The sequence below is a fragment of the Trachinotus anak genome, unplaced genomic scaffold, assembly GCF_046630095.1.
Source record: "Trachinotus anak isolate AG129_WGS33_773 ecotype Australia unplaced genomic scaffold, CSIRO_AGI_Tana_v1 ptg000028l, whole genome shotgun sequence".
In the NCBI taxonomy this organism is placed as follows: Eukaryota; Metazoa; Chordata; class Actinopteri; order Carangiformes; family Carangidae; genus Trachinotus; species Trachinotus anak.
Window position 1 is genome coordinate 22842997 of NW_027273879.1, and position 26011 is coordinate 22869007.

General features: G+C 41.2%; 2 protein-coding genes across 3 annotated transcripts in view; one reads left to right on the forward strand and one right to left on the reverse strand.

Annotated features, from left to right (window-relative positions):
• Nucleotides 1-26011, forward strand: part of LOC139611858 (ras-specific guanine nucleotide-releasing factor RalGPS1-like) — a 125660-nt gene that overhangs the window by 47489 nt on the left and 52160 nt on the right. The gene's annotated exons all lie outside the window — the stretch shown is intronic.
• LOC139611859 (angiopoietin-related protein 2-like) lies at nucleotides 2586-25396 on the reverse strand. Its single transcript, XM_071466808.1, has 5 exons — nucleotides 24914-25396; nucleotides 16954-17883; nucleotides 13501-13694; nucleotides 8368-8638; nucleotides 2586-4635 (listed from the first exon to the last, which is right to left on the reverse strand). The coding sequence occupies exons 2-5, from the start codon at nucleotides 17876-17878 to the stop codon at nucleotides 4436-4438; spliced, it is 1590 nt and encodes a 529-aa protein (XP_071322909.1). The 5' UTR covers nucleotides 17879-17883; nucleotides 24914-25396; the 3' UTR covers nucleotides 2586-4435.

Here is a 26011-nt window from a genome sequence, read left to right on the forward strand (position 1 = left end):
GGGGCTCCCTTCACGCACAGTGAAACCCTTACAGATGGTGCAGACCTCAACTAACTACCCTTGGCCCCTGAATCAAATACAATCTCTAATGCTGCCTTCAGAGAGACTTCTGGGTCTGAACTCAGTCATTCAGCCTGACGCTCCTTCTCCTCCACTGTGTTCCTCTAATGAATATGGTCTGTCATCACCACCCCTGCACACAGAGAGTCTCAGTCCAGGCTGTTCCGGTCTGTGGTTCCCCGATGGTGGAACCAACTCCTGAAGTCTATCAGAGCAGGGGTGTCCCTCTCTATCTTCAGAGAGTTAGGGAGGAGGACTCTGACTGTTCACTTTCAGTGCACTTTTTTACTTGATCTTCTTCATTTATTAAATACATGTAGTAATTAGTCCTTTCACCTTCTTCTTCTACCTGCAGTTGTGTTCAAAATATTAGCAGTGTGTTTAAAAAAGTTAGTGAAGCTCAAAATCCTTATAATAGCTTTTATTTCCATACACGCAAACGCATTGGGAACACTGCACATTCTTTTCCAAATCAAAACATGAAGAAAATCTTATCAAATTTGTTATTACTTTATAGCAAGTGAAGAAAAAGGAATATTAGGCTGTTCAGAAAATAGCAGTGTCTGCATTTTTCCTTACAAACTCAAACATTTACTGTATAAACTGAAAATTGCTTGAAGATTTAGCTTTCCTGTGAATCACTGAACCAATATTTAGTTGTATAACCACTGTTTCTGAGAACTGCTTCACATCTGTGTTGCATGGAGTTGACCAACTTCTGGCACCTGTGAACAGGTATTCCAACCCAGGACAATTGGACTACATTCCACAATTCCTCTGCATTTCTTGGTTTTGCCTCAGAAACAGCATTTGTGATGTCACCCCACACGTTTTCAATTGGATTAAGGTCCGGGGATTGGGCTGGCCACTCCATAATGTTAATCTTGTTGGTCTGGAATCAAGATGCTGCTCCCTTACTGGTGTGTTTGGGGTCGTTGTCTTGTTGAAACTCCCATTTTAAGGGCATTTCCTCTTTGGCATAAGGCAACTTGACCTCTTCAAGTATTTTGATGTATTCAAACTGATCCATGATCCCTGGTATGTGATAAATAGGCCCAACACCATAGTATGAGAAACATCCCAAGATCATGATGCTTGGGCCACCATGCTTCACTGTCTTCGCAGTGTACTGTGGTTTGAATTCAGTGTTTAGGGGTCATCTGACAAACTGTCTGCGGCCCCTAGACCCAAAAAGAACAATCTTGCTTTCATCAGTCCACAAAATATTGTGCCATTTCTCTTTAGGCCAGTCAGTGTGTTCTTTTGCAAATTGTAACTTCTTCAGCACGTGTCTTTTTTTCAACAATGCGACTTTGAGGGGGCTTTTTGCCGATAGCTTGGCTTCCACAGGTAACAAAAAAGTTAACTCACAGGTAACTTTAGACCTTCTGTGATCACCCTGGAGCTCATCATTGGCTGAGTCTTTGCCATTTTGGCTGTTCTTTGATCCATCCGAAGGGTAGTTTTCAGTTTTCTTCCACGTCTTTCTGGTTTTGGTTGCCATTTTAAAGCATTTGAGATCGTTTTAGCTGAGCAGCTGATCATTTTCTGCGCTTCTTTATATGTTTTCCCCTCTCCAATCAACTTTTTAATCAAAGTACGCTGTTCTTCTGAACAATGTCTGGAACGACCCATTTTACTCAGATTTTCAGAGAGAAACGCACTACAACCAGCAGGTACAACATTTGCTGCCTTTGTCCTTAAATAAGGGCCACCTGTTTGACACCTGTTTTTTCACGGAATAAATGACCTCACTGCACTCCACACTGCTATTATTTTGAACACGCCCCTTTCAATTAATGATTCAATTACACAGAACCAGCAGCATGCATGTCATGACTGTTGGGTTTGTTGGTTTTTTTATTACTCTACTACACCTACTAGTAAATTATTGGCCATGTGGAAATGTAATTTCTACCAAAAACTGTGATTGATCTGGTGAGTGATGTTGGACTGCTATTATTTTGAACACAACTGTACTTCTCACAGGGCTCACAGGCAGTGCTATGGAGAGCTGTCCTGACCTCCCTGTCATGGATAAGTCCATAAAAGTCTGATTTCCTACCAGTATAGAATTTACATGACATATCTGACCACATTGTGAGTTTCCTGATGTTTAAAGTGAGATTTTAAAAAATGATTGTCGTAGTTAACATATTCAGTCCTCTAACAGACTGGCAGAGAACATCATACAACACCCCCCACTCAGTGAATACTTAGTGGATCAAAAGAACAGCCTGTTGACATTAACGCTACTTGGATGAATTGATTTGAGAGCTAATGAGTCGCTGTAGAGTGTTTGTAAATTTAAGGTGACTCTGCTCTTTCATTCTGACTCAGTGATTTATTCTTCGTTCTCATGTCTCACCAGTGTTTCTGTTTCACTGGTTGTTTTTCTGGGTTTATGTGATGTCAGAGCAAATTCTCCTCTCTCTTAATTAAATCTGTGATTGCAGTCCAGATGAAAGAAGAGAGATCTCTGAAATCAATCAGGAGAGAGTGGAGCTGATCACTGAAGACACAAGCAGGGCTGTACATAGTTTATTGCAAGATCGATAACAGACTATAAAAAATAATCTTAATGTAAGAGCATATATATACACAGAGTACCTGGTACATTCTGTACTGTATCTGCACACTAATACAGTGACTGAAACCTTTGGTGCATAGAGGGAACAATACTGAACTGTTTGTTTGTGTGCTGTAGCTACTTCCACCTGCAATGAAACTGTATTTGCGCATTTCATTGTTATTTTTAAAAATGTTTGTGTCCACATTTAAAGGCTTTAATCTAATTCACAATGTCCACACTAGGTAGATGTGGTGGCATTAATTACTGGTCACTTTAAAGAATAATTCAAGGAGTATGGAACTGTTGTCAGGGCGTGGTTAGCCTATCTTAGCAGAAAGACCGGAAACAACGGGGAAACTGCTAGCTCTGTCCAAAGTTAGAAAATCCACTCACTTCCACCTCTAAAGCGAATGAACCCACGGTATCTGTGGACAAACTGAACTTTTGGTTTTAGGTGGAGTAATGTGCTTGAATTTCTTCTGCTCTGGGGCTAAAGGGGCTATTTGTAAGTTTTTTCTGCTGCTGAATGTGGTTTCTAGCAGGGAGCAGGTGGTGGTGATTGTTGCTTGACCAGAGCTTCAGCTTTTATAGCAGCTTTATACAAGAAGTTATAATACGTCCATCTTGGGGGCAGAATGGATGCTACAGTGAGTTGCTTTCAGAAAGTGATGAGATGGGTGGGGGCTAGCTGGTTAGCATGCTAACTTAGTGATAGAGACAAGAGTTAACACTGGTGTTTGTTTCCCACATCTGGAGACAGATGTTGGTGAGTAAAGGAATGAAGTTTGATGTGGAAATCACAACGTAGCACTAGAAAAACATACAAATAGCCCCTTTAATCAGTGAGGTTGAGACATGTTGGAAGGTGTATTTTTGACTCGCTGTTTCCTCCTGCTTCCTGTCTGTATGCTACGTCAACCATGTCTCCAGCTGACCAACCAAATAAGTTTATATTGGAGGATTTTAGTGTCCTGTTGTGATTTCACCTTTGTGAGCATAAAATAGTTAAATGTAAAGTTGGTACCAGAATCTTCAGTAACCAAAATGTTGGCAGATTCTTAATTTAACAGTGGTCCCATCTGGCTACTTCATAACTTACTATAAGGACACATTAGGCATTATAGACTCATTACAATCCACATATGCAGTTCAGTTCAAGAATCATGCATGGTTGCATGTAGTGACAAAAGTGGACGTATTGAACTCTGTTCACATTCTGTCAGAAAATCAGTTGTTTTACTAACTATTGTCAAATTCAAATATTAGATTACATTAAAAGGAAAAAGACTTGGAAAGGAAATTTCCCAAGAAATGAGACAGATTTATCTCTAGAAAATTATATCAAAATAAATAACCAGACTTCTTTCCTTTAGGATCATATACATACACAGCAGATTTGTAATACAAGCACCAATAATATTTTTAAGTATCAGTTTATTGCCAGCAGTCATTTTCTGTCACTATTTTACAGAGATATAAAATTAAAGTTGTAAGGTTTGTATTGTGTTTCAACAGATCAACAAAATCAACAAAAGCCCAACCAGAGCACAGATGAGATGGTACAGCCACTTAATGTTTGCTTGTGTGTGCTTTTGTTGATTTGTGTGTAATGTTGATTCATGAAACTAAACTAGATAAGTAAAATCTATACCATGAGCGGGAATAAAACAAAAAACATGAGCACTTTGAAGCTACGTTATGAATGTGAAGCAACCAACAGGAAAAAGAGCAGGAGGAAGTTGTGATACTGAAACAAAATCCCTTTGGAAGAAACTGTCTGTTCAGTTCTGATTAACTGAAGTGTTAGTGGAAGGTGTTTGCACTGGGTCGTATCATCATGGTCACTTTCTTCAGAGAATAAGCTCCTCCTCTGAACTCGGCCCAGTAGACCCCGTCCTGGTAACGGCTGCGGTAATGTCCGCCACGATACCACACACCATTCAGGTTAGAGTGAGCGCAGGCATTATACCACCATCCTCCCTTCTGGTAGTGGGCACAGTTACCTGGAGACGCAATGAGTAAAATCAGAGCAAACATTAAGACAGTATGAAACTGTAGAGGGCTGCATGGACAAATCTACAGCACAGATGACTGTTGGAGAGGAAGACATTAAAAACCACAAGTGATGGATATTAGTTAAGTGGCAGCTGTACAGTATGTGTGCTGTTTTCTACTTGTCATTGTTCTTGTCTTCATAAATACATTCATTATCTGATTACTGGTGTGATTTGAATGGAAGGAGGTGGATAAGACAGTGATTGGGCTGGGTGGCCTGCAGACCAATAAACTGCATGCATTCAGCAAGCATGCACTTGGTTCTGCATGTAGGCCTCAATCTCACAATGGTTGAGGATTACAGTTTCATGTATATCTTTGTGGAGTCTAACGCAGGAAGCCTGCAGTAGACCTTTTCCCATTAATACAATTCTTCTGTAATATAACACCTCAGCAACTCTCTCATCTTCTCTTCATACACTCTGACAGTGACAATGATGGTATGATGGTACACTTATTGAGTTGAGAAGAGATGTTGAATATTACAAGATTAATCGTATTGGGGTGATTGCAGAATTCCAATTTATTTAATCCATCTTAAATAAGTTCAAATAAGTGAACAAGCAGAGGTTATACATGTTCAGATGTGTGTGTGTGTGGGCTCAGTTGATTTATGGGTTACACATGCAGATTATTGACAGTAACCAGATACTACCTGGGTGACTTGGTTACCAAATCTAAATCTCCAAAATCCACATGTTTATTTTCTGGTTTATAATTGCCAGATTCAGTTTGCTTATTTGCTGCTTTGATGTTCTAAAAGTAGATTGAGCTGATTTGTTCTGCACAATCATCAACATCAACATTATTTATTTTTCTCAAAAAACATAACAGTAAGAGACACAAAGTCACACTTTGCTTCCAAACTGCTTCAACACAATAAAATGTCCTTGGAGAGACTGGACAAAGTTAGTCATCTGCTGAGCAGAGACTGATGAATCCTAACATGTCTTGTGTTTCCTATATTCAGCAATATTAAATAACTCAAGACATGACCTTTTTTCTGTTTTGAGAAAACTCTATTAAATACTGGTTGTGCCATGTACTGTCTACTGTGACTTCAGAGAGTATTCTACGGTGGCCCTGAAGGTCAAAACACAACATTTCACAAAACACAACAACAATTCACAAAACAAAATGACATTTCAGATTATGGAAAAGGCGGGACAACACCTCTTGCTTGTGATTGGACAGAGTCCCTGGTGACAATTGCATGTGATTTCCTGTTCTTCTGCGTACTCTCAACAGTGTTTTTGCACTGATTTCAAACAGAGTTTGAATCAATGGAGGAGGAGAGTGAAATTATAGGTGAATATTTTAACAAAGGACATACATATGATGTAATTCTTGATATGCTGTCAACGTATCATGACATAAAAATGTCAGGGAGGCTACTGAGTTAGCTTCCGATTTGTAGCTTCCGATTCAGCAATTAAGGGGAAAGTTAAGGGAAACTTGACTTACTCAGCTGAACGACAGATCCTCCGTTTATTGCACCTCCTACTGTTATGAATGTGTGTTGTAGTGTGTGTTAATTTGATTTCAGACACCCCTAAAGTGGACCGTACCATATGTTAACCTTGACGTTAGTTGAACATCTTTTCTCTGTGCCTCACTCCATCAGTGCCTCACAGGGTTAAATGGGTTGGGAGCCAGTCAGAATTGAGCTCTGTCTCCTAGAATAGGGTTCAGACAACTGTAAAGGTTTATCTTAAATGTCAACAACACACTTTCATAACAGTAAGAGGTGCAATAAACTTAATTAGTTAAGTAAGTTTCTCTTACCTTTCCCCTTAATTGCAAACTGAGTAGCCTCCCTGACATTTTAATGTCATGATATGTTGACAGCATATCAAGAATTACATCATATGCATGTCCTTTGTTAAAATATCCCCCTGTAATTTCACTCTCCTCCTCCATTGTTTCAAAATTCGTTCAGAAACACTACAGAAACAGGAAATGACATGCAATTGTCACCAGAGACTCTATCCAATCACAAACAAGAGGTGTTGTCCCACCCTTTCTGTAATCTGAAATGCTACTCAGGATATAAAAGCGTTTCAAAGCTTTGATTGTTCCCTGAAAAACAGTGGCCTCAGTGGTTGTAACATGGGAGAAGTTAGGAACCACCAGGAGTCTTCCTTGAGTTAGCCATCCAGCCAAACTGAGTAACCAGGCAAGAGGAGTTCAGGGAGGAGACCAAGAACCCAAAAGATACTCTAATAGTGCTTCAGGAGTCCTCTGCAGAGATGGAGAACCTGCTGGAAGGTCAACCATCTCAGTAGCTCTCCATCAGTCGAGTCTTTATGGTAGAGAGACTGGACAGAAGAGGCTGTGTGTAAAAGACATGAGACAGCCTGCTGGAGTTTGACTAACAGCATTTAAGGACTCCGTGAGCAGGAGGAACAAGTCTCTCTGGTCTGATGAGACAAAAACTGAACCCTTGGAGCCTGTGAATATTCTCATTTGTCCAGGTCATAGTATCTCAAAAGGAGTTTTAAATCGAAAGCAACTGGACTTGGTTATTTGTCAAGGAAGACGTTTCACCTCTCATCCAAAAGGCTTCATCAGTTCTTTCTCGCACCTGACCAGGCTGGGACTGGTCCAACTATCTGGTGTGGAGACCCAGGTATTTAACCTCTGGGAGGGGTTTCACAAGGCTGATGATGTCATTGGTTCCCTTTGTGCTCCATGTGCCAACGACAGTCGTTAGAGTGACTGTCTTGGTGGAGAGTTGGTTTCCACTTCGTTAGAGCCCTATTGTGTTATAATGACAGTCGTTGGAGTCACATGCCACTTGTGAACAGTTGTTTCTCTTAGAGGTTAAATTGTTGAATTTCCTGGGAAGGGATGAAAGGGCAGCATTGTAAATTGGAGATAGGTGGTGTCTAAGGCCTCCTCCCCTGTTGAGGGATGGTTTCTCTACTTTCACATAGATGGCTTCTTTCACTCCTCTTTCGAACCACCTGTCCTCTCTGTCCAGGATGTGAACCTTGCTGTCCTCAAAGGAGTGGGCTTTCTCCTTAAGATGTAAGTGGACAGCAGAGTCCAAGCCTGAGGAGTTAGCTCTCCTGTGTTGGGCCATGCATTTATGCAGTGGTTGTTTCGTTTCTCCAATGTAGAGGTCTTTGCATTCCTCATTGCATTGGACTGCATACACCAGGTTGCTTTTTCGGGTGTGTGGTGTTCTGTCCTTGGGGTGTACCAGTCTCTGTCTGAGTGTGTTGCTGGGTTTGAAATACACGGGGATACAGTGTTTGTTGAAGATCCTCCTGAGTTTTTCTGATAACTGTAGCTTGAAGCTTATGATATACTGTATATGCTGTTTTCTGTATCCATCCATCACACCCATTTGTCCTGTGCAGGGTGGCGGGGGACAGGAACTAATCCCAGGACACTGTGTGAGAGGCAGCTCATACGCTCACAGCAGTCTATCACATCTGTCTGTATCTGTCTGTCAGCTTGTCATGGGCACATAACTCAACCCTGAGTACAGACAGTTATGATTTACTTACCCTCATTCAGTGCAAAGAGTGGCATATGTAGTTTGTGGCTGGAACTGCTGTAGAGACTGACTGTGTGTGTGCTGTATTGAATCAGATTCCAATATGTTAGAAGGTCTTTCAAGTGGAAGCCCTCCTCAAGTTATCATTGCCCTCTCTTACACTATATCCACTCACCTGTGTAGACATCATGATCTTTGTCCAGTGTGGTAAACTGCTTGCTATTGTGCCAGGTAAGAGAGTCTCCAGCATTGCCATGGTATCGGCCCACCCGCAGCCTGTAGGAGTCGGCCTCTGACTCAACACGGAAACTGGCATACTCTGCAAAGGTCTTACGTCCAGTCCAGTCTTCCAGGGTCACCAGCAGCTTGTAGGTGCCCTGGTTTGTCAGCCAGTAGATGTTCTCTAGGCCTAACCAGTATTCACCATCAATGTTTCCAAAGCCTTGCTGTGAAAGGAGAAATACATTTCAATCAGGAATAATCGATCCCTACTCTTGCTAATACATGAATTAATCAGAAATGCCACAGCCATTCTCTTATTTTAAGATTTACAAGAAAGAAGCTGTTTTTTCTCCCCTTGGACACAACCGTGGACTTTGTCAAGAGTTGACCCATGTTTTCCAAGCGTCTATAAAACACTGGTATGATGTCAAAATGAGAGGCCAAGAGCAGTGGCATAATGGCAGGACGTTTTGACTTCCTCTCCATCAGACCTCACTGTGCGTCTGATTCCCTGGCTTCAATTATTCAACACATGGATTCAATCAGCAGGGAGTCCTTATCCCTGCCAAATGTGAGCGTGTAATTGGCTTAAAGTGCCTTGTTGAGTCATTGAGGGTGGGTTGGGGAATGATTGGGTTGGAGGAACAATTTGGAAGAACTCCGTTGTGCTTTGGTCTTGAGATTAAAGTACTGAAAAGAGTATCCAGATTGGGAAGTCCTCAATTTAGGTCACAGAATGTTAATCTTTGAAAACTAAATGCTTCACCCTGTGCACCCAAATTTACCTAACATTGGGTTCCACCAGTAGTAACTGGGAAATACAGTATGTTTATGAAGTCCTCAGATCACTGTGCTGGCTGCAAAACTGAGAGCATGTTTAGGTCATTGAAATTGATTTCAGCTCTGCTGTGGTGATCTCACAGATTATGTTCTGTTGAGTTTTTCTTGCATGTTACACAATGAGCTGGGTTGGCCAAACAGTTTGTTTTGTTAAAGAGATTTTTGCTGTGGGAGCTAAATGGCAGTTTAATTATTTTATCACAACAAGCAAGCAAGCAAAGTTTATTTATATAGCACTTTTCACAGACACTAGTCACAAAGAATAAAATCAAATGAAAGAATTAAAATCAAATAGGAGCAAAAATAAAAATGTTATAGACATACAAGAAGATATACATGAGGAAAACAGATGAACAAATTAAGAGCGTAAAATTCCACATGCTAACTAAAAGCCTGTCTGAGCAGATGGGTTTTTAGTTGCTTTTTAAAAGAGTCAATTGAATCCAGGTTTCTCAAACTCAAACTTAGTGGAAGACTGTTCCAGAGCTTAGGAGCTGTTGACTGGAAGGTTCAATCACTCCGGGTCTTCAAGCGTATCTGTGGTATGCTTAGAAGACACAGGGTGAAGGACCTAAGAGCTTGTCTCGTGGCTTGGGGTGAAGGAGCTCTGTGATATTTTCTGGGGCCTGGCAATGTAGAGCTCTAAAAGTGAGAACAAAAATGTGGATTCTAAAAATTAATGGGAAGCCAGTGCAGAGGACTAATAATGAGGACTTAAGGTTTTTTTTGTATTTATCTGTAGGAATTTATTTGACATCCAGTTCTTAATGGCATTTAAACAGTTGGTCAGTATGGAGAGTTTGTGCAACTCATAAGGTTTGAATGAGAAATACAACTGTATGTCAACTGCAAAAAATGGTAGGGGAGGTTGCTAAAAGCACTGATAATTTGTCCTAGAGGCAGCATGTAAGTGAAAGATAGAATGGTTCCCCACAAGTCACTGGAGTAGTATCAGATGAGAGTTCTCCTACAGACACTGAGAAGGACCTATCAGTGAGGTAGGAGGAGAGCCACTCCAGTGCAGTTCCCAAAATGCCCACTAGATGCCTCAACCTGTGGATTAAAATACGGTGGTCAACAGTGTCAAATGCTGAGCTAAGATCTAGTAAAACCAAAAAAGTGCAATCACCTGCATCTGCAGCCATTAAAAATGTCATTCGAGACTCTTAGGAGAGAGAGAGCATTTTACGGAACTGAAAATGATCACCCTGTGCAGTTCCAGTGTTTGGAGAAGTTGCTTTTCATTGGTCTTTTCTAAAATTTTGGATAAGAAAGGTAATTTGGAAATAGACCTGTAATTTTCTGGCAAGGAGGGATCCAGGTTTGATTTCTTTAATTAAGGTACAACAGTGGCATGATTAAAATAACTGGGGACACCCCCTGACAAAAGAGAATGATTTAAAATGTCAACTATGCAGTGGCCAATGGAGTTAAAAACCTTTAAAAACAGAGAGGTTGGGCTTGAGGAGGGCTTCATTTGTCCTATCACGGCTGAAACATCATCTATGGATACAGGATGGAAGGACCTCAGGATCGATGGTTTTGGGGTGCCTTTAGGGATTTCAGTAGGTAAAGGTGAAAAAATTTGCCCTGACATTTTCCACCTTCTGTAAAAAAATATTTAAGAATGGTATTGCAGTCATTGTTAGAGAAGATTGGCAGGTTAGTTGTGCTGGGTGAGACAATGCGGTTTATGGTGTCAAACAGGACTTTAGGGTTTCTCATAGTGGAGGATATAAGATTTGAAAAATAAGCAGTTCTTTCAGCCTTCACCGCATGAGTTCTCTAAGGTGTGAACCTCAAATTTTGTGGCTTTCCACAAGCGCTCAGACCTTCCGCATTTTTGTCTGAAAGTCCAGATGGTGTCATTTATCCATGGGGGAGGAACTTTGGAGGAAGTCCTCTTGACTTTATAGGGAGCCACTTTGTCCAGCATGGTGGAGCAGTGTGTATTAAATGATTGGGATTGGACCATAGTGTCGACATCTTCATCTTTTAAAACAGTTTTGCCATCAAATGCCAGGACAAAATTGACAGCTGCAGCCTTGATTATTATACAGGTGCGCTTCGTGCGGAGGTAATGCTGAGGCTCTATTGTAGGGCAAATGACAAATAAAATACATTTGTGGTTGCTCACATAAATCTCTTTAGGATTGTGTGTGTCCACTCAGTAAGGCTAAGGGACTCAGTAAGGTTAAGAAATGCAGAGGCAAGGTTACATGTAGGGTCATCTGCGTGAATATGATAAAATCTCCAAGCATTAGGACCTCCAACATTTTTATTGATGATGATCTGTTAAAAAGGAGCCAATTGGTCCTGGTCGTCTGCGGAAGAAGAAAGTGGCTTCTGGGAGGGGGTGTGGGATGTAAACAGTCAGTCCCGTGAAGCAGACTGGACAACGTGCTGCATGTTTGCTTGCTTGCAGCACAGGAAGAGGGCCAGGCACAGGTAGAAGGGTCCCACATAGCTGTGTCCTGGAGAGCTGTGCTGAGCAAGACTAACTTTTTGGATTGTTTGTGAGCCACGGAACATGAAGCTTGACAGTAATGACTCTTTCTGCTGTAGTTCATCGGAGAGTCGTCGGATGTCCTCCTTAAGGTTGGGGATCTTTTTGTTTGCTCTCTCCAATGTTTTATAGAGGTTTCTTCCACCTCAGAATAACAAAACCAGTATTTTGTACTGGTAAAAATATTAAAATGCAAACTGTTGCAAGTCGGTTTTCTAAGCTCTGTTTTATACAAATTCCATTTTTCTTTAAGGGACAGTGGTATTTCATAAGATTACTGTTTAGGACAGTGTCTGTCTTATAACATCCAACCCCCCCTTTACCCTCACCCTCTTATAGCCATGGTCATGTTAATTCTGAATTGGCCAACTATCTGGCACTGACAAATGTTGGTGCTGTTTTCCACAAAGGACACAACCAATCAACATGTCTGTAGGTTGTAGACTACCTCAAATAACTCTTACGCTCAACACAGCCTTTTTTGCGCTGTAGTTGCTCAATGCTTACTATAATGACAACGTTTCCATATTTTGATAACAAGTTTTTCAGTAATAGATTTCCATTTAGCTGAGAATGTGAACTTAAGTGCCAAAATCATGTCTCAGCTTTGAGAAACATTGAAGTAGGAAACGACATACGACAAGTGGAACTGAGACTAGTCTCTGGAAGTAGCTACCACCATCCATGCCATTAAACCAGTGGAAGGCTTAAAGACTGTCTCGACAGGAGGGCATATATCTAACATGCATTTATCAAACATGTAAACATAAGTTTCAATCAATAAAGCTGTCCGACGGGCTCATACTTCACTCATGTAGCTGCAACCCAAAGCATATTTTCTTCCAACTAACGCACAATAAAGCAATAATGCAACTCTCTAAGTACTGTGAGTTCTTAAAAACACATGTAGCAGTTCTGTGGCTCTGTGAATCTTCTGAACAGCATTAGCACAGTAGAAGCGTTCTAGTCTGATTACTGAGTTAAAGATTGGGTGACAGATTACTGGGGAAATCTTAAAAATGAGTTAAGAAACAGGATGACAATTCTTCATCCACAGGCCATGAGGGCTCACTGATGGTTTGATGAATATGAAAATGACGTGAATCTACACTATGGCCTTCGCAATCACCAGCTCTCAACCCAATTGAACGCAAATGGGAGATTTTGGAGCATGTGTTAGACACCTTATGTTGGTTTTTCCTTTAATTTGTCACCCATCTGTAACTCTGAAATAACTCAATAATAAGTGAATGTGACATTTGACATCTGACGTTTTAATTGACAGATATAATGGCATTCATCCAAGAAGATTTTTTGCACTGTTCTATCATATATATATGTTCCTTCTTGGTAACATCATCCAACATCACAGTCTCAGTTACCACTGACCCTGTTATGCAGATGATACACAATTGTAGTTTTTTTTTTGTTTGCTTTGGAGTGATTTTAGACTCCAGTGTAAATTTGGATCCTCATTTAAACAAGGTCTTGAAAACATTCATTCTTTACTTGGGAACTCACTTACGTTCTCTTAACTGTAGCCTCACAGAGCTACTTGTGTTGCTATAAATTCTTAGCATTGTTTAAAAGAATGATTCTGAGCCTGTAATTTGTAACATGTAACATGTAACTATCTCCATTTAATACAACTGATGCTGACATCTTTGCAGCCCAATATCTCAGAACTATCTTGAAGCCATACAGAAACGTAAAATTCTAAGCTGAGATCTTCATTGTTACCTTGTACGTCTCCCAGTTCCTAAAGAAGTTGACAGAGCCATCCTGACGCCTCTGAATGACAGTCCAGCCACCAGGGTCGTGTTTCTGGTCACACCAAACCTGCATGAGTCTGTTGCCGTTGTCTGGTTTTAGGAGGTACATACCGCTGGTGGTGTAGCCGCCCTCCAGAGCATCCAGACAGTCTTTGAAAGGACCTGCAGGAGAGAGGGAGCACTGACTAACAGAGCTTTGTACTGCATGTTGATCCACCAAGGCTTCAATGACTGCCATTCATTTTCACTGACATGCAGGCTGTCATCATTATTCTATTACATGTATACAGCAGGATCAGGATTGCTCAAAGGCATCTTGAGTTATGAGTAAATATATGTTAGGTCAGGTGTTGAAGTGCACATTTTTTGATATTTGTGGCGTCCACTATGGGTCAGGCTCAGTTATTGTTAATAGTTATTGGTCAAATTTGTCCAATGTGGAGTCATAGAAAGCTTTGTGTTTTGCAGCATTACTGTAAAACCCATAGCTCATAGTGTATGTGTGTCTGTGTTTTCGTAAGGGATAAACACTAGAGGGGTTCAAGTATGTGCATAGGTCAGGGTGAGGATGTTGAGTGGTGCGTACCAAAGACCATGTGGCCTGGCATCCACGTCTCCGCGTTTACTAAAAATCTGAATTTATATTTACCAGGTGCAACAGTGAAATCAAAGTGAAGGGTGTGTTTGAATGTGGGTGTAGTCCAACCCATGAGCACCAAATACTCACGTCATAATGTTGTAATGACCATTCATGGGTCAGAACGTCAACATGCTGATAGGTGTGGTAGCTCAGATAAGAGTTTTCTTATTTGAAATTTATAAAATCAATATGTGGTGGGCTGCCACAAATAAATCAATATCTGGAAAATACTACGATTAGGATAAAGTTTAATGTAGAAGTCATAAGATAAAATCTGAAAACCCAGACCCGGCTCAGTCCTAACTGCAGCAGCCAGGGGTTCAAATCCTGTGGCCCTTTGCTGCATGTCATCCACTCTCTCTCTCCCTGACTTTCCTATCACTCTTTCACTGTACCTATCTAATAAAGGCATTAAAAGCCCAAAAAAATGACTTAAAAAAAGTAATATGGTGTAATGTGTGATGCACATGAGTGTAAATTATGATAAATTTACAAAAACTGCAAACTTTTACATTTTAGTGACATCACAACTTTGATAAATCTTTCTCACATGATGAAAATTACTAGACTCCCTTCAAATATCAGGCTGTTTAATTTTGACCTTGTTATTTTGTTGACAACAATATATTTATTGTAAATGTCCTCTGGAAAATTTGTCATTGAAAGTCATATGTCCAAACTCAGTTTTTATTCAAGAAATATATATCATAAAAATGTTGGCTCCTTCACAGCCCATTTCCTCCCCACTTACTTCAAATGTCAGAAAATTGTGAAAAAAAGAAAAAGAAAATCACAGTTTTCACAGTCACAGTTTCCTTAGACACAAGCTGATGCAAGAGGCTTAGAGCCTCTCTTCTGATTGGATGACAGTTTTCTGAGTGATGCGTGGTAAAGTTTAATAGGAACCTCTTATATGGTTTGACCAAGGCTGTTATATCTTCCTGTATTCTGACATCTCCATGTTTTTTTTCTCATATGTAACTAGTCTGCCACATGCACTTTTTCCATAATCATCACATGATGATCATAAGACACCACATTTAGTGTATATGTGTTAAAAAAGGTCATTTTCAGTAAAATCAGAAGAAACAAATTCTAACTTGTGTAGTTCCAATTGATGCAAGACCCTTCATCACGCTTTTCATTTTCATTCTCTAAAACAGACGCTGCCGCCTCAAATGAAAAAAAAAAATTATATATGTGTATAATGTCTTAGCTTACTTTAAGGTTCCCTGTGGACTTTTTGACCCCTTCCAGTCCTATGGCTTCTTCATGTGTACAGAGACACATATACATGTTATACACAATCTGCCACTGATTCCACACTATTCTACTAAAACTTCACTCTGTGCTGCTACATACAGAATCACCAAGATCTCTTGAAGATGGAGCAGATACAGACACATGGTTATAAGGGGAAGATATTATGTTTATGGTCCAGAATTCAGCAGCTCATCTGGTTTTCAATAAGCCTAAAAGGTCACATGTCACTCCAGTTTACTCAGCAACCTGCCCTGGCTGCCCATGGCCCCTGAATCAAATTCTGTCTCTAATTCTGCCTTCAGAGTGAATTCTCACCTCAGTCATTCAGCCTGATGCTCCTTCTCCTCCACTGTGTTCCTCTGCATGGCCAGAACCTGCAGATCTTACGCTCACACTCTGATTGAACACATAAAGTGGTCTACAGGGCTTAACTGTTGAGTCTGACTCTGAGGTGTAGAGTTTTAAATCTGGTGTAATATTTACAGAGGTTTGTCAAACCAATCATGATCTCACATCAGATGAGATGATTTCAAAACATTTTGCTCAGTTCAAAATGCATTTGATTCTGATACATTAACACCAATGAGTCATGAGTCATGCATTTTTTAAACTAACTACCACAGGTCCACCATAAACTTCTGAAGACATATTATAAGGATATTATTGGGACTTGGATATCATTTGGAGCTACAGTAATCGATGCATTTTCTCAGTGAGGTTTGTCATTGTAGACCAGGTGTTGGCAAGTAAGTTTGACCTCAGGCCAATTTTTTCCTGATCCATTAGATGGTGGCCAGGACATAATCGAAGGCTAATTTAAGAAATTGATTGATTAAAAATGCTGTTCACGTGTGGCACCGCGGCCCACAGTCACATATTTTACATTTGACTGACTCACTTGAAAGGGGTTATTTTTTTCATATCACACATCACCTCTGTTATTTCAGAGATCTGTCAAGCAGCAACAGAACCTTTGGAATGTCCTGTAAGAACTTTTCAGAATAAAATCTCACAAAAGCTTTAACTATAGCATTGTTGAAAAAAAAAACGAACTTTCTTGCACTTTTATTTTGTTGGAAAAATCGCTAAAGAGGAAGTCATCATGTGGGTAACTGTTGCTGCCATCATGGAGCAGTTTTAACACCAGCCGCTGTGCACTGATTACAGTGCAGCCCATCGCCTGATATGAATGTTTGTGTCCGTTTTTCACTCTCAACATGAAAAAAGTATATAAGCATCTTCAGGTGGGGGGAGATTCTCTGTATGGACATTATAACTAAATGTGGAACTGTCAATCCAATATTGTAAGATAAAAAAAGATCTGACTATCAAAATAATTGGGGGAGACGGATACAATTGCTGGCAGGCTGAAGGCCGCAGGTCGCCAGTTGCTGTTAATTGCTGTAGAGGAAATATTCCCCTCAGCTTTGTAAAGTATTGGACAATGTGTGGCCAGTGTCTGTTAAATGACAGACTTCAGAGGAAGACATGAAATTGTCAGTGTGGGCAACTACTTACCTGAGGGTTTGTTTGTGAAGCTGTACGTGCCGCTTGGCATTGTGGGCAGTGGAGGTGGTAGTGCTTTGGAGTTCTGGTCACTCTGTATCTCATTAGTCATGGGGTTGCTGGTGTGGCGGGTGTAGGTTGGTGGATGGAAGGGTCTGTAGCCTCCAGGAGACAAGACAGGTCTCTGTAGAGGAGGCTGGGGGATCACATGAGGCTGTGGACGTAGAGGACGGCTCCTCTCCTGCACCACGCCGTACGAGTATCCTCCCCGCTTACAGTGCTCCTCCAGCTGCACCAGGAGAGCGCTCTGGTTGCTGGCGAGTGCCGACAGATGCTGGTACTTGTGTTCTAAGTCACGATAGCGGGTGGCTAGCCTCCCCATCTCGTTGGTGTGGTTGAGCACACGGGTCTCCAGCTGTGAGACCTCCAGAGCATTGTCCCGTTTGCGGATGATCTCGTGCAGCAGCTGCATGTACAGCTGTGTGACTCTAGAGTTCATGTTACGGCTCTCTTTGCGCAGTAGCTTGACTTCATTGATCACACCTCCATCGACTTCTACCAGCTGCTGCAGCGCTTCGATCTGCAGTCTCTGCTTCTGTAGTTCACTGTTGAGCAGCTCCAGCTCCTGCTTGTTGACCCGATTCTCCAGCAAGGCCTCGGGCTCCTTGGAGTTCACACAGATGGCCCCGGTGTTTTTCTGCTGAGGGACAATAAAGGTGTAAGAGCATTTGTCTGTCTGATGTGTGCTGTAGTCAACCACCGCGCGTTTTTGCCGGTTTGGTGCATAGATGAACTCTCCCTCTGGGAGCTCTTCACTGTTCCCAATTTCCTGAGTGTCTCCCTGGAGAGAGGACTCTGGTCCACAGAGCAACAGGAGCACCAGCAGAACCCCTACAGGCAGAATCATAGCACAGTCCTGCTGCACCCGAACCAGCATGATACCTGGAACAGATAAGGCACAGATGATCCGTTAATATTCATTCTCTCTCATCATCCGTGGAAGTCATTTGTTTCTAAAGCCAGTATTACCTGCATATTGCATATTTTTTGAGGTAACCCCCAGACCCTACTCTGTTGGCATGAGACTCCAGACTCTGCACCCATTTGCACCCATTTTTCTATTCACCTAGTGTGTATTTATTATTATGACTGTTTCATGGTAGTAACCTGACCCCACGTACTTCCATACTCGCACTTGCTATTTTGAATGCATTCACATTGACAACTACAGTAACATGGAGTGCACTGAAATGAAACGATGTAAAACAATGAACACTTTTCACCCTCAACGGTCCCCGTTGTGGCTACGTGGCAAAAGGGGAGGAACCATCAATGTATTTTCAAACATTGTGAAAATAGCGGTAGAGGAAGGAGGACACATTGTTGGTGTTGATGGGTTGCAGAACACGGGGCACACACAGGAAAGTCAGGTGAGCAAAGACGGCAGATATTTTGGCGGGTGCAGTCACTCCAGAAACACCATTTGTTGTGTTAAACAGGGTTTATCCTAACAGGTAGATGAGCTAAAGATAAACTTCAGACCCCCACTTGGCTTTTGCTCCATGCATGTCTATCAAAACAATTTAATTGTTTTCTGGATTGCATACTGTCTTGTTAACTGCCAAGTTTGATTGCTCCATATTGCTATCATTTGTGAACTACAGGAGATTTAAACAACAGACACCCACAAAGTAAAAAGTGTGGCTCAAAGTGAACTTAACTTGATCCCGTACTATGGAAACATTGCTCCTCTCCTTTAAAATATATGACTAAGAGAACTTGCTCAAACATTCTCCAGTCTTGGCTTGGAGCTTGTGTGGTGGCACGCTGTGTTTTGATGTTTCTCTTGGTCTTAGGATAAAAAATTCATCACAGCTTTGGAATGTTCAGTAACACAAAACACAAAGGAGAATCTCCCCTGACAATATGAGTGTTATCCTCTGTTGCTGGAGATGCTCGTTTCTACATCATAACATGTTCTGCCAACTCCTGCCTCAGCCAGGCCAGTTTGGTCTGGACCTCATCCATTTTCCCATCATACAGTGGGGTCTGTAAATGTCTAATTGAGGTTTTTCTCACGTTGTAAGGTTGAAAGTCAAATTCATGACTCACACAAGTGGACCATGAATGAGTTCAACATACATAGTAATACATTTTTTTAGTATGTTCATATTTCTGGCATAAGGGCTCAAAGCTTTTGTACTGCTCCCTGATTTGGGCTAAATGTCAGCCACAGGATGTTGTGTCCTGTCTTTGTTCCTCCTCAACAATTAACAAAAACAACAACAAAAAGAAGATCCTTTCTTCCCACATTTGTACTTCTCTCTCTGAACACTGATGCATATGGTTCTGTTTATACAACTGTAGGTGTTTGGTGACGTGTTGTAGATATGGGGTAATAAATTTTGGGCTGCACGTGAACTAACATTTAAACAATAGGTTGATTAATTGATCGGCAGAAAAATAATCAGGATTTGTTGTGACAATTCATGAGTCACTTAGTTCCCTTCCTCTGTTTAATGACATTGTAAACTGAATGTCCTGATCTGCAGGTGGATGGATAATGAAAAGATGTTAGTTCCAGACGTCCACAATGATGTGTTTGTGGTCATTTAAAAACAATGTCTTCATCATTTGTCCTGCTCACCATGTAGCTTGGTCACCAGTTTAATAAATTAAATTAAATATATTCATTAAAAAGTTAAGTTATCTTAGTTAATTAAAAAACAAATATCACCACATAGATCATCATTGGCCTTTTAACTTGAGAATATTCCCTTTAATACTATAGATATATTTTTTTTGTATTAGTCAGCATTGTGGTTCCATAATGTTGGGACATTAAAGAAAACAATTATAAGGCTGAAAGCAGCAGGAGTGTGTGTCCAGCAGGTCCTACATTTCCCATAATGCAACTTGCTTGCATGTCCAGTCAGATCCTCCCTGCCTGGTAAAAACCCACACCTTTCATACTGCACACCTTCAGTGTGTAATGCAGGCTCTCTGACACACACTCGTCATCTCCATGTCCAAGCTGAGGAAACATTACTGACCTCATCAGGGTTATTTCCTCTGAATTTACAAAGCCCCTTCGTTTTCACAGTAGAACTACCCAGAAGGAGTCATTTGATCTTTATGTGTTAAAAATCCCCCTTTTAAAAATCCAGTATCCAGTGTGTTCTAAAGCACCATCCATCCATCCAGCCAGCCATTCAGCCAGCCAGCAACATTTTCCAGCTCCTTCTTTGGATCCTGCGGCATTCCCAGGCCAGATGAGATTTATAGTCTCTTCAGTGTGTTCTGGGTCCATCCCGAGGCCTTCTACCAGTTGGACATATCTAGACGATCTCCAACAGAAGGCGCCCAAGGATGCACCCTAACCGACTCCTTTCAGCATGAAGGAGCAGTGGCTGTACTCTGAGCCCAGACACCCTACAGAGGAAACATGTTTCAGCTGCTTGTATCCATGATCTCATTCTTTCAGTCACTACCCAGAGCTCATAACCTCACATAAGGGTCAAAACGTAGTTTGACTCGTGAATCGAGAGCTTTGCCTTCCAGCTCAGCTCCCTCTCACCACAATGGTCTGGTACAACGTCTGCTTTACCACAGATCTGCCTTTGGATCTCCCGCTCCATCCAACCCTCACTCATGAAAGGGTCCCTAAGATACTTAAAAATTTCTTCAATCGGGGCAGAACCTCCATCTCAATATGAAGAGAGCAAAGCATCGTTTTCCAGCAGAGAACCGTGGCCTCAGATCGGAGGTGCTGACCCTCACCCCAACTGCTTAAAGGCTCAATTCACTGGTTGACCTACTTGAATGCAGACTGACCAATTAGTCCCAATATCTCTGGTGCTTTTAGTTTACAGAGATATTCAAGGATAACGTCATTGTTTCAGTGACCTCAGTAAACATAACAAAATGTAATTTATTTGTCTTCCAATCAGTTTTGAACATAAGTTTAGTTTTGCTGCATGTAACACCACCACAAAAACAACTTGTTTTTATCAAATTGATATTGAAAAGAGATTGATTGCAGTGGTGCTCAAGCACATGCTTACCTTTATTCACATGCATGTGTGTCTGTGTGTGCATGCTTATTGTTGGTCATTGCATGGCTAGACGCCAAGCAGCCAACAAGGCTTAAAACCAGAGACTGCATGCCTCTGCAGGGATGATAGTATTCTGTTTGTAGCCACAGTGTATCTGTGTGTCTGTCAGGTCTCTGGTCAGTGGGAAAGGCATCATGGTCCCATAAAACCAGTCCAAAGCAGCAGACACAAGTCACCATCTGTCAGGCAAATTTCTGAAAGGTGTCAGTGGACACGTATACGACCACAAAGAGAACAAATGCTGTCCTCTGCTGTAGACGTCACAATCATTCAGCAGCCACAGAAGTGATAAATCAATTTGTCACGCGCGCGTTATCTCCTCCTTCTCTCTTTCTGTCTGTGTCGCTGTCTCAGTTTCTGGCACCCAAAGCCACACACAATTCACACACAGCAGGAGCAGTTGCTGTTGGCTGGGACTTGTCTGTGCCACGAAGGCACGTCAGCGTCTACACCCAAAGGCATGACAGGCCTGGGGAGGGGGGCTCTCCTCATTCAGCAGATCTGGTTTAAGCGTTGGCTGACTAATGAACTTAAAGAAGCAACTGCTTAGATTATTGCAGTTTGTGTTGCTCTGTGTTTACCTGCAGCTGAGTGGATTGAAGCAGCAGAGTTCTTCTGTCATTAGTCTCTGTTACCTCAACAAGCTGCTGGTGGTTCAGCAGGCACTGAAAAGGTTTATTCAGTCTTTGGTTTGTTGTGTGTCGAAGCCACAACATCATCATGATACAGTTTCGTTCTTCACACAGTTGCACCATTATGCATTTATTTGTATATTATTGGAAGAAATGAGCTAATCAATCATCTCAAATGGTCAAGAAAAGAAAAGAATATAATTTATTACTTCATATCCCAGAGGGTTTGTTCCCTATCCCTATTCTTTATTTTTTTGCACATGGGTCCTGGTTTTGGTTGTCTCATGAACACCCTTATGAATGACGTCATGCACAGTCCTGCCAAGAGTTTGAAACTGACTCACTGATCTTCAGGAAACACAGTCACGCACCAACAAACAGGAGAGCGGGGAGAGTGGCTGCAACAATCCTGCATGTAAACAATGCAGGATGTAACATACTTAAAAAGATGACTTGAGAACTTGTGAATGTTTCATGAGGAAGGAAATGAATTCAGCTAATTTGTCAGACCTAATACAGACCATACAGTGGGGTACAAAAGCCTAAGACCACATTGAAATCTCATTTAAAAACACAAGAAGTTATATCAGATAAAATAAAGAAATGTTGAAGATTCTGCTCTGATTCTAGATCAGCAAATCAAACTGAACTTCTGTGAACAAAAGCTCAGATTTCACTGAGATGTATCCAAGTGGCAACCCACCGTGACGTCACCCATTGGAATTGCCGTTTTGAAGCCTCGAGTTTGCAATTTGGCCGCCGCCATCTTGATTTTTTTGAAACCAGAAGAAACCATATTTGGAGAAGAGGGTGGAGCTGAGGAGGAGCGAGGGGTGTTGCTGACCTGAGAGCCGAGGTCACTGTGCCCGCCCACCTAAACTGTTGACCTGACAACGGCATCAATCTTTCGGCTATGCAGTGCTGCTGAATCCGAAGTCATTTTCCATAAGTCGAGGTAAACTTTATTACGAAGTGTTAAAGTACTTTTAATAGTTAATAGTTAAAAGGTACTGCTCTAGATTGACAAGCCAAAATGTGTCAATCATACGTTAGCCACGCCCCAATGCATACCCTACTTTATCGTCTATTTTAAATTAACCCTTTTACAACCATGGGGATCACCAGTGACACCGCGGCGCATCTGCATTTAAAATTACCGTAACTCCTCCTGAATTAGATTTTTGCAATCTCAGAAATGTTCAATCTGCACTTTTCAAGAATTTATAAAAAGAAAGTTGAAGAAAATTCAATTCCGTTTTTGTCCTTTTCTTCTCATAACACACAGCTTTAGGTATTTAATTACATACGAATGGTAAATACTTGACAGATTTTGTTCTACTTCTCCTGGAAAAAGGGTTATGTACACATTTTTTGACACAATTATTGACAAAAATAGACAAAAAAGACCAGGCGTTTTAATAAATATATCTATTATTATGGTGCTTAAAGGGTTAAATGGGTAACTCAAACTGCAGCCAGTTTTCACCTGTTATAAATGAGGCTGTGCCTCAAGTTTCCAGCAGATCTTTGCCAAAATTGTTATTTTAATCACAGAGGGGCTTTCTCACAGTTGGCTCATGGACTAAAGCTTACTAAAGGGGCAGTATATGAGCTCTAAAATGCTTTGCAGAAACTGAATCGGTTGTATCCAAAGCGCGATCAGTCAGAACAAAAGTGACCACACCAATTAGAGGATCAATACATCCAGCTCAGTTCCCTGAGAGGTAGAAAAGCTGTTTCATCACAGATACAGAATTGGCTAAATGAAGAGCTCAAGAGAGAAAGATACCACGGTTAATCAAACCCACAGTGAAATATGGTGGGGGGGACCAACCTGATTCCATTCATACTGCAGCAGGACATTGACACAAACACCTGAAGACCAGAGAAGAACAAGGACTCCTGACTGTCATGGACTTTTCCTTCACAGTCACCTCACCTCACCCTCACTGAGCATTTATAAGGGCACCTGAAGACTGAGGAAGACGAGCATTTTGTGACATTACAGGAAGCTCTTGGGACCATTATCAGATCACACTGGGAGAACATGAGTCATCATGTTTTGTCCATCGGTAAAGCAAAAGGGGGACAAAGCAAATACTAAGATTCTGAAATTCATGGAACATTTTCAAAGATTCAGCTTGCTTATAATATAGGTGAATATGGTTTTGGACCCCACTGTACAGTCAGTTACATACATATAAACATATATCTTATATCTTATCTTATATATATTTCCTTTGAACTTGTTTGCAAACCGTTTTCTATTTACACAACCAGCAGAGGAACAGTAGCATTAATGTAGAAACATGTCTGTGTCACCTGATGAATCTAAGTGCAGTGTTCCCTCCCTGTGTTTGGTCTCCACCAACCCTCCGAAAATATCTGGCTCTTTAGCTGCTAAATGCATCACATGTTCATGTCCGCGATATATATATATATGTATATATATATATATGTATATATATATATATATATATATATATATATATATATATATATATATATATGTATATATATATGTATGTGTGTATAGGCAAGATTTTTTCATCAGTAAAGCAGTGTCAAATACCTACCTATAGTTTTAGCTGGGTTGCAAGTGGCATCAATTGAAAGAGGATCAGTGCTGATCCTTTGACATGAAATCTTTTCTTTCAAGAGCAGAGTGGATGGATTTTCATCATGGCTTCGTTGTTGATGACTTACATGTAACCCTAACCCTAACCCTGACCCTACTAATAAACGTTAAGCTGATCTAAGTAAATTGATGGTGAAGTTTTACAGTGCAGGTTCATACTGAATTAATTAGAAAGGAACGTCCTCTTCAGCTGAGCTGTTCCACACCACTGTCACAACCAGCTGTGCAAAAACACTAGAGAAACCCACTATGTATTTATGTGAAGTCTCTTTACTCGACCAGTCAAATATTCACTAATGGGAGGATAGTGACTGTAAGTTTAACACTTTAAAACTCAGCAACACAACAGTGTGTCAGGCAGAACAAAGTCACGCTGTGCAGCAAAAACCCACAGTGATATTAAGTCTGTGATGCAGAGAAATGATGCACTAGAATAAAAAATCAGTTTTAAATATTTTGCTCAGAGTAGTCAAAATGTGGCTTAAATAAAGGATTGGAATACAAAATACTTTATGTGGCAAACTGTCAGATTCTAGTATCCTGAAAGCTCCTTGAACATGACACCGAGAAGTAAACTGTAAACTCACCTCCTCTCGTCTGTTTCCTTATATCCCTTGCCCTTGTGGCAGGTTTGACTCGAGGTCCTCACCAGTCTGAGTCATTCCACATTCCCTCTGTTTGTCCTTTATTGTGTTACTGGAACTTTTTCATATTATTTCATAACTTGCTGTCAGAATCAACTTTCTGTGAAGACCATATGGAAACTCTTCCAGCTGTGATGATTTCTCTTCAGAGGAAGACGCTCTCTAAGTGTCCAATCAGGCACCAGGATCAAACTTCATTCATCTGCAGCACTAGTCTTTTTTCACTTTTGTGAAGTGATGAGTCCTGAGCTGAACGATCTTACTGTTTCCCCTCACACACTCTGCTTCTCCTCTTCCCAGAGACTCAGCCTCCCTCTGTCTTCCTGCCATCACAAATGAGATACTTATTGTTGCTTGAGGTAATTAAGCTGTGAGCCGTGGCAACTCCCCTTTCCCCTCCCCTTGACAACAGGGAGATCATTGAGGCAGAGCCTCCCAGTCCCCCACCTAAGCCCTTGTCCCCTGCACCCCCCCCACCCGCACCCCCCCACCCCCACATCTTTCACCCCCACAGACCTATTTTTCCACTGCTCCCCTTCTGTGGAGGAGTCCAGGGAAGCTGACCAGCAGCTGCAAGAAGGTCACAGGTTTGGAGCATGTGGATCGTGGTCTGTTCTGACTGAGGGAAGCGAGAGGTTTTTTTTTTTTGGTTTTTTTTTTTACTGTTTGCTGCTAAAGCAAGAGGAAAACAGATCCATTGACCATAGGAACTGCCAGAACCTGTATTTACACAGAGAAGCTAATCAGATAATTTCACCTGCACAGCTGCTCATATTACTGCTGTTACTTCAGTACTTTTTGTGTTATCCTGCTGAAAAATAAACAGACACAGGCTTGGGGAAGGTAATAATAATAATAATATGACTAATGATAATAATTGTAGCAGTGTGTGTGGCTGCAGGCACAGATCTGGACTTTACATCACCACAGAATGTCAAATATCAGTCAGATTTATAAGCAGCTGCAGCAAATGCAAACACTAAAGAATTACAGCTCTGTGCAAAAGTGTTAGGCTCTAAAAGTGAAGTGAGGATGCTTAAA

Coding starts and splice junctions, on each gene's coding strand:
- LOC139611859 (XM_071466808.1), bottom strand. CDS start 17,878: ATGCTGGTTCGGGTGCAGCAGGACTGTGCTATGATTCTGCCTGTAGGG. Junction 8,639..13,500: donor GGAACTGGGAGACGTACAAG/GTAACAATGAAG, acceptor CTCCTTTCACAG/CAAGGCTTTGGAAACATTGA. Junction 4,636..8,367: donor AGATCATGATGTCTACACAG/GTGAGTGGATAT, acceptor TTGCGTCTCCAG/GTAACTGTGCCCACTACCAG.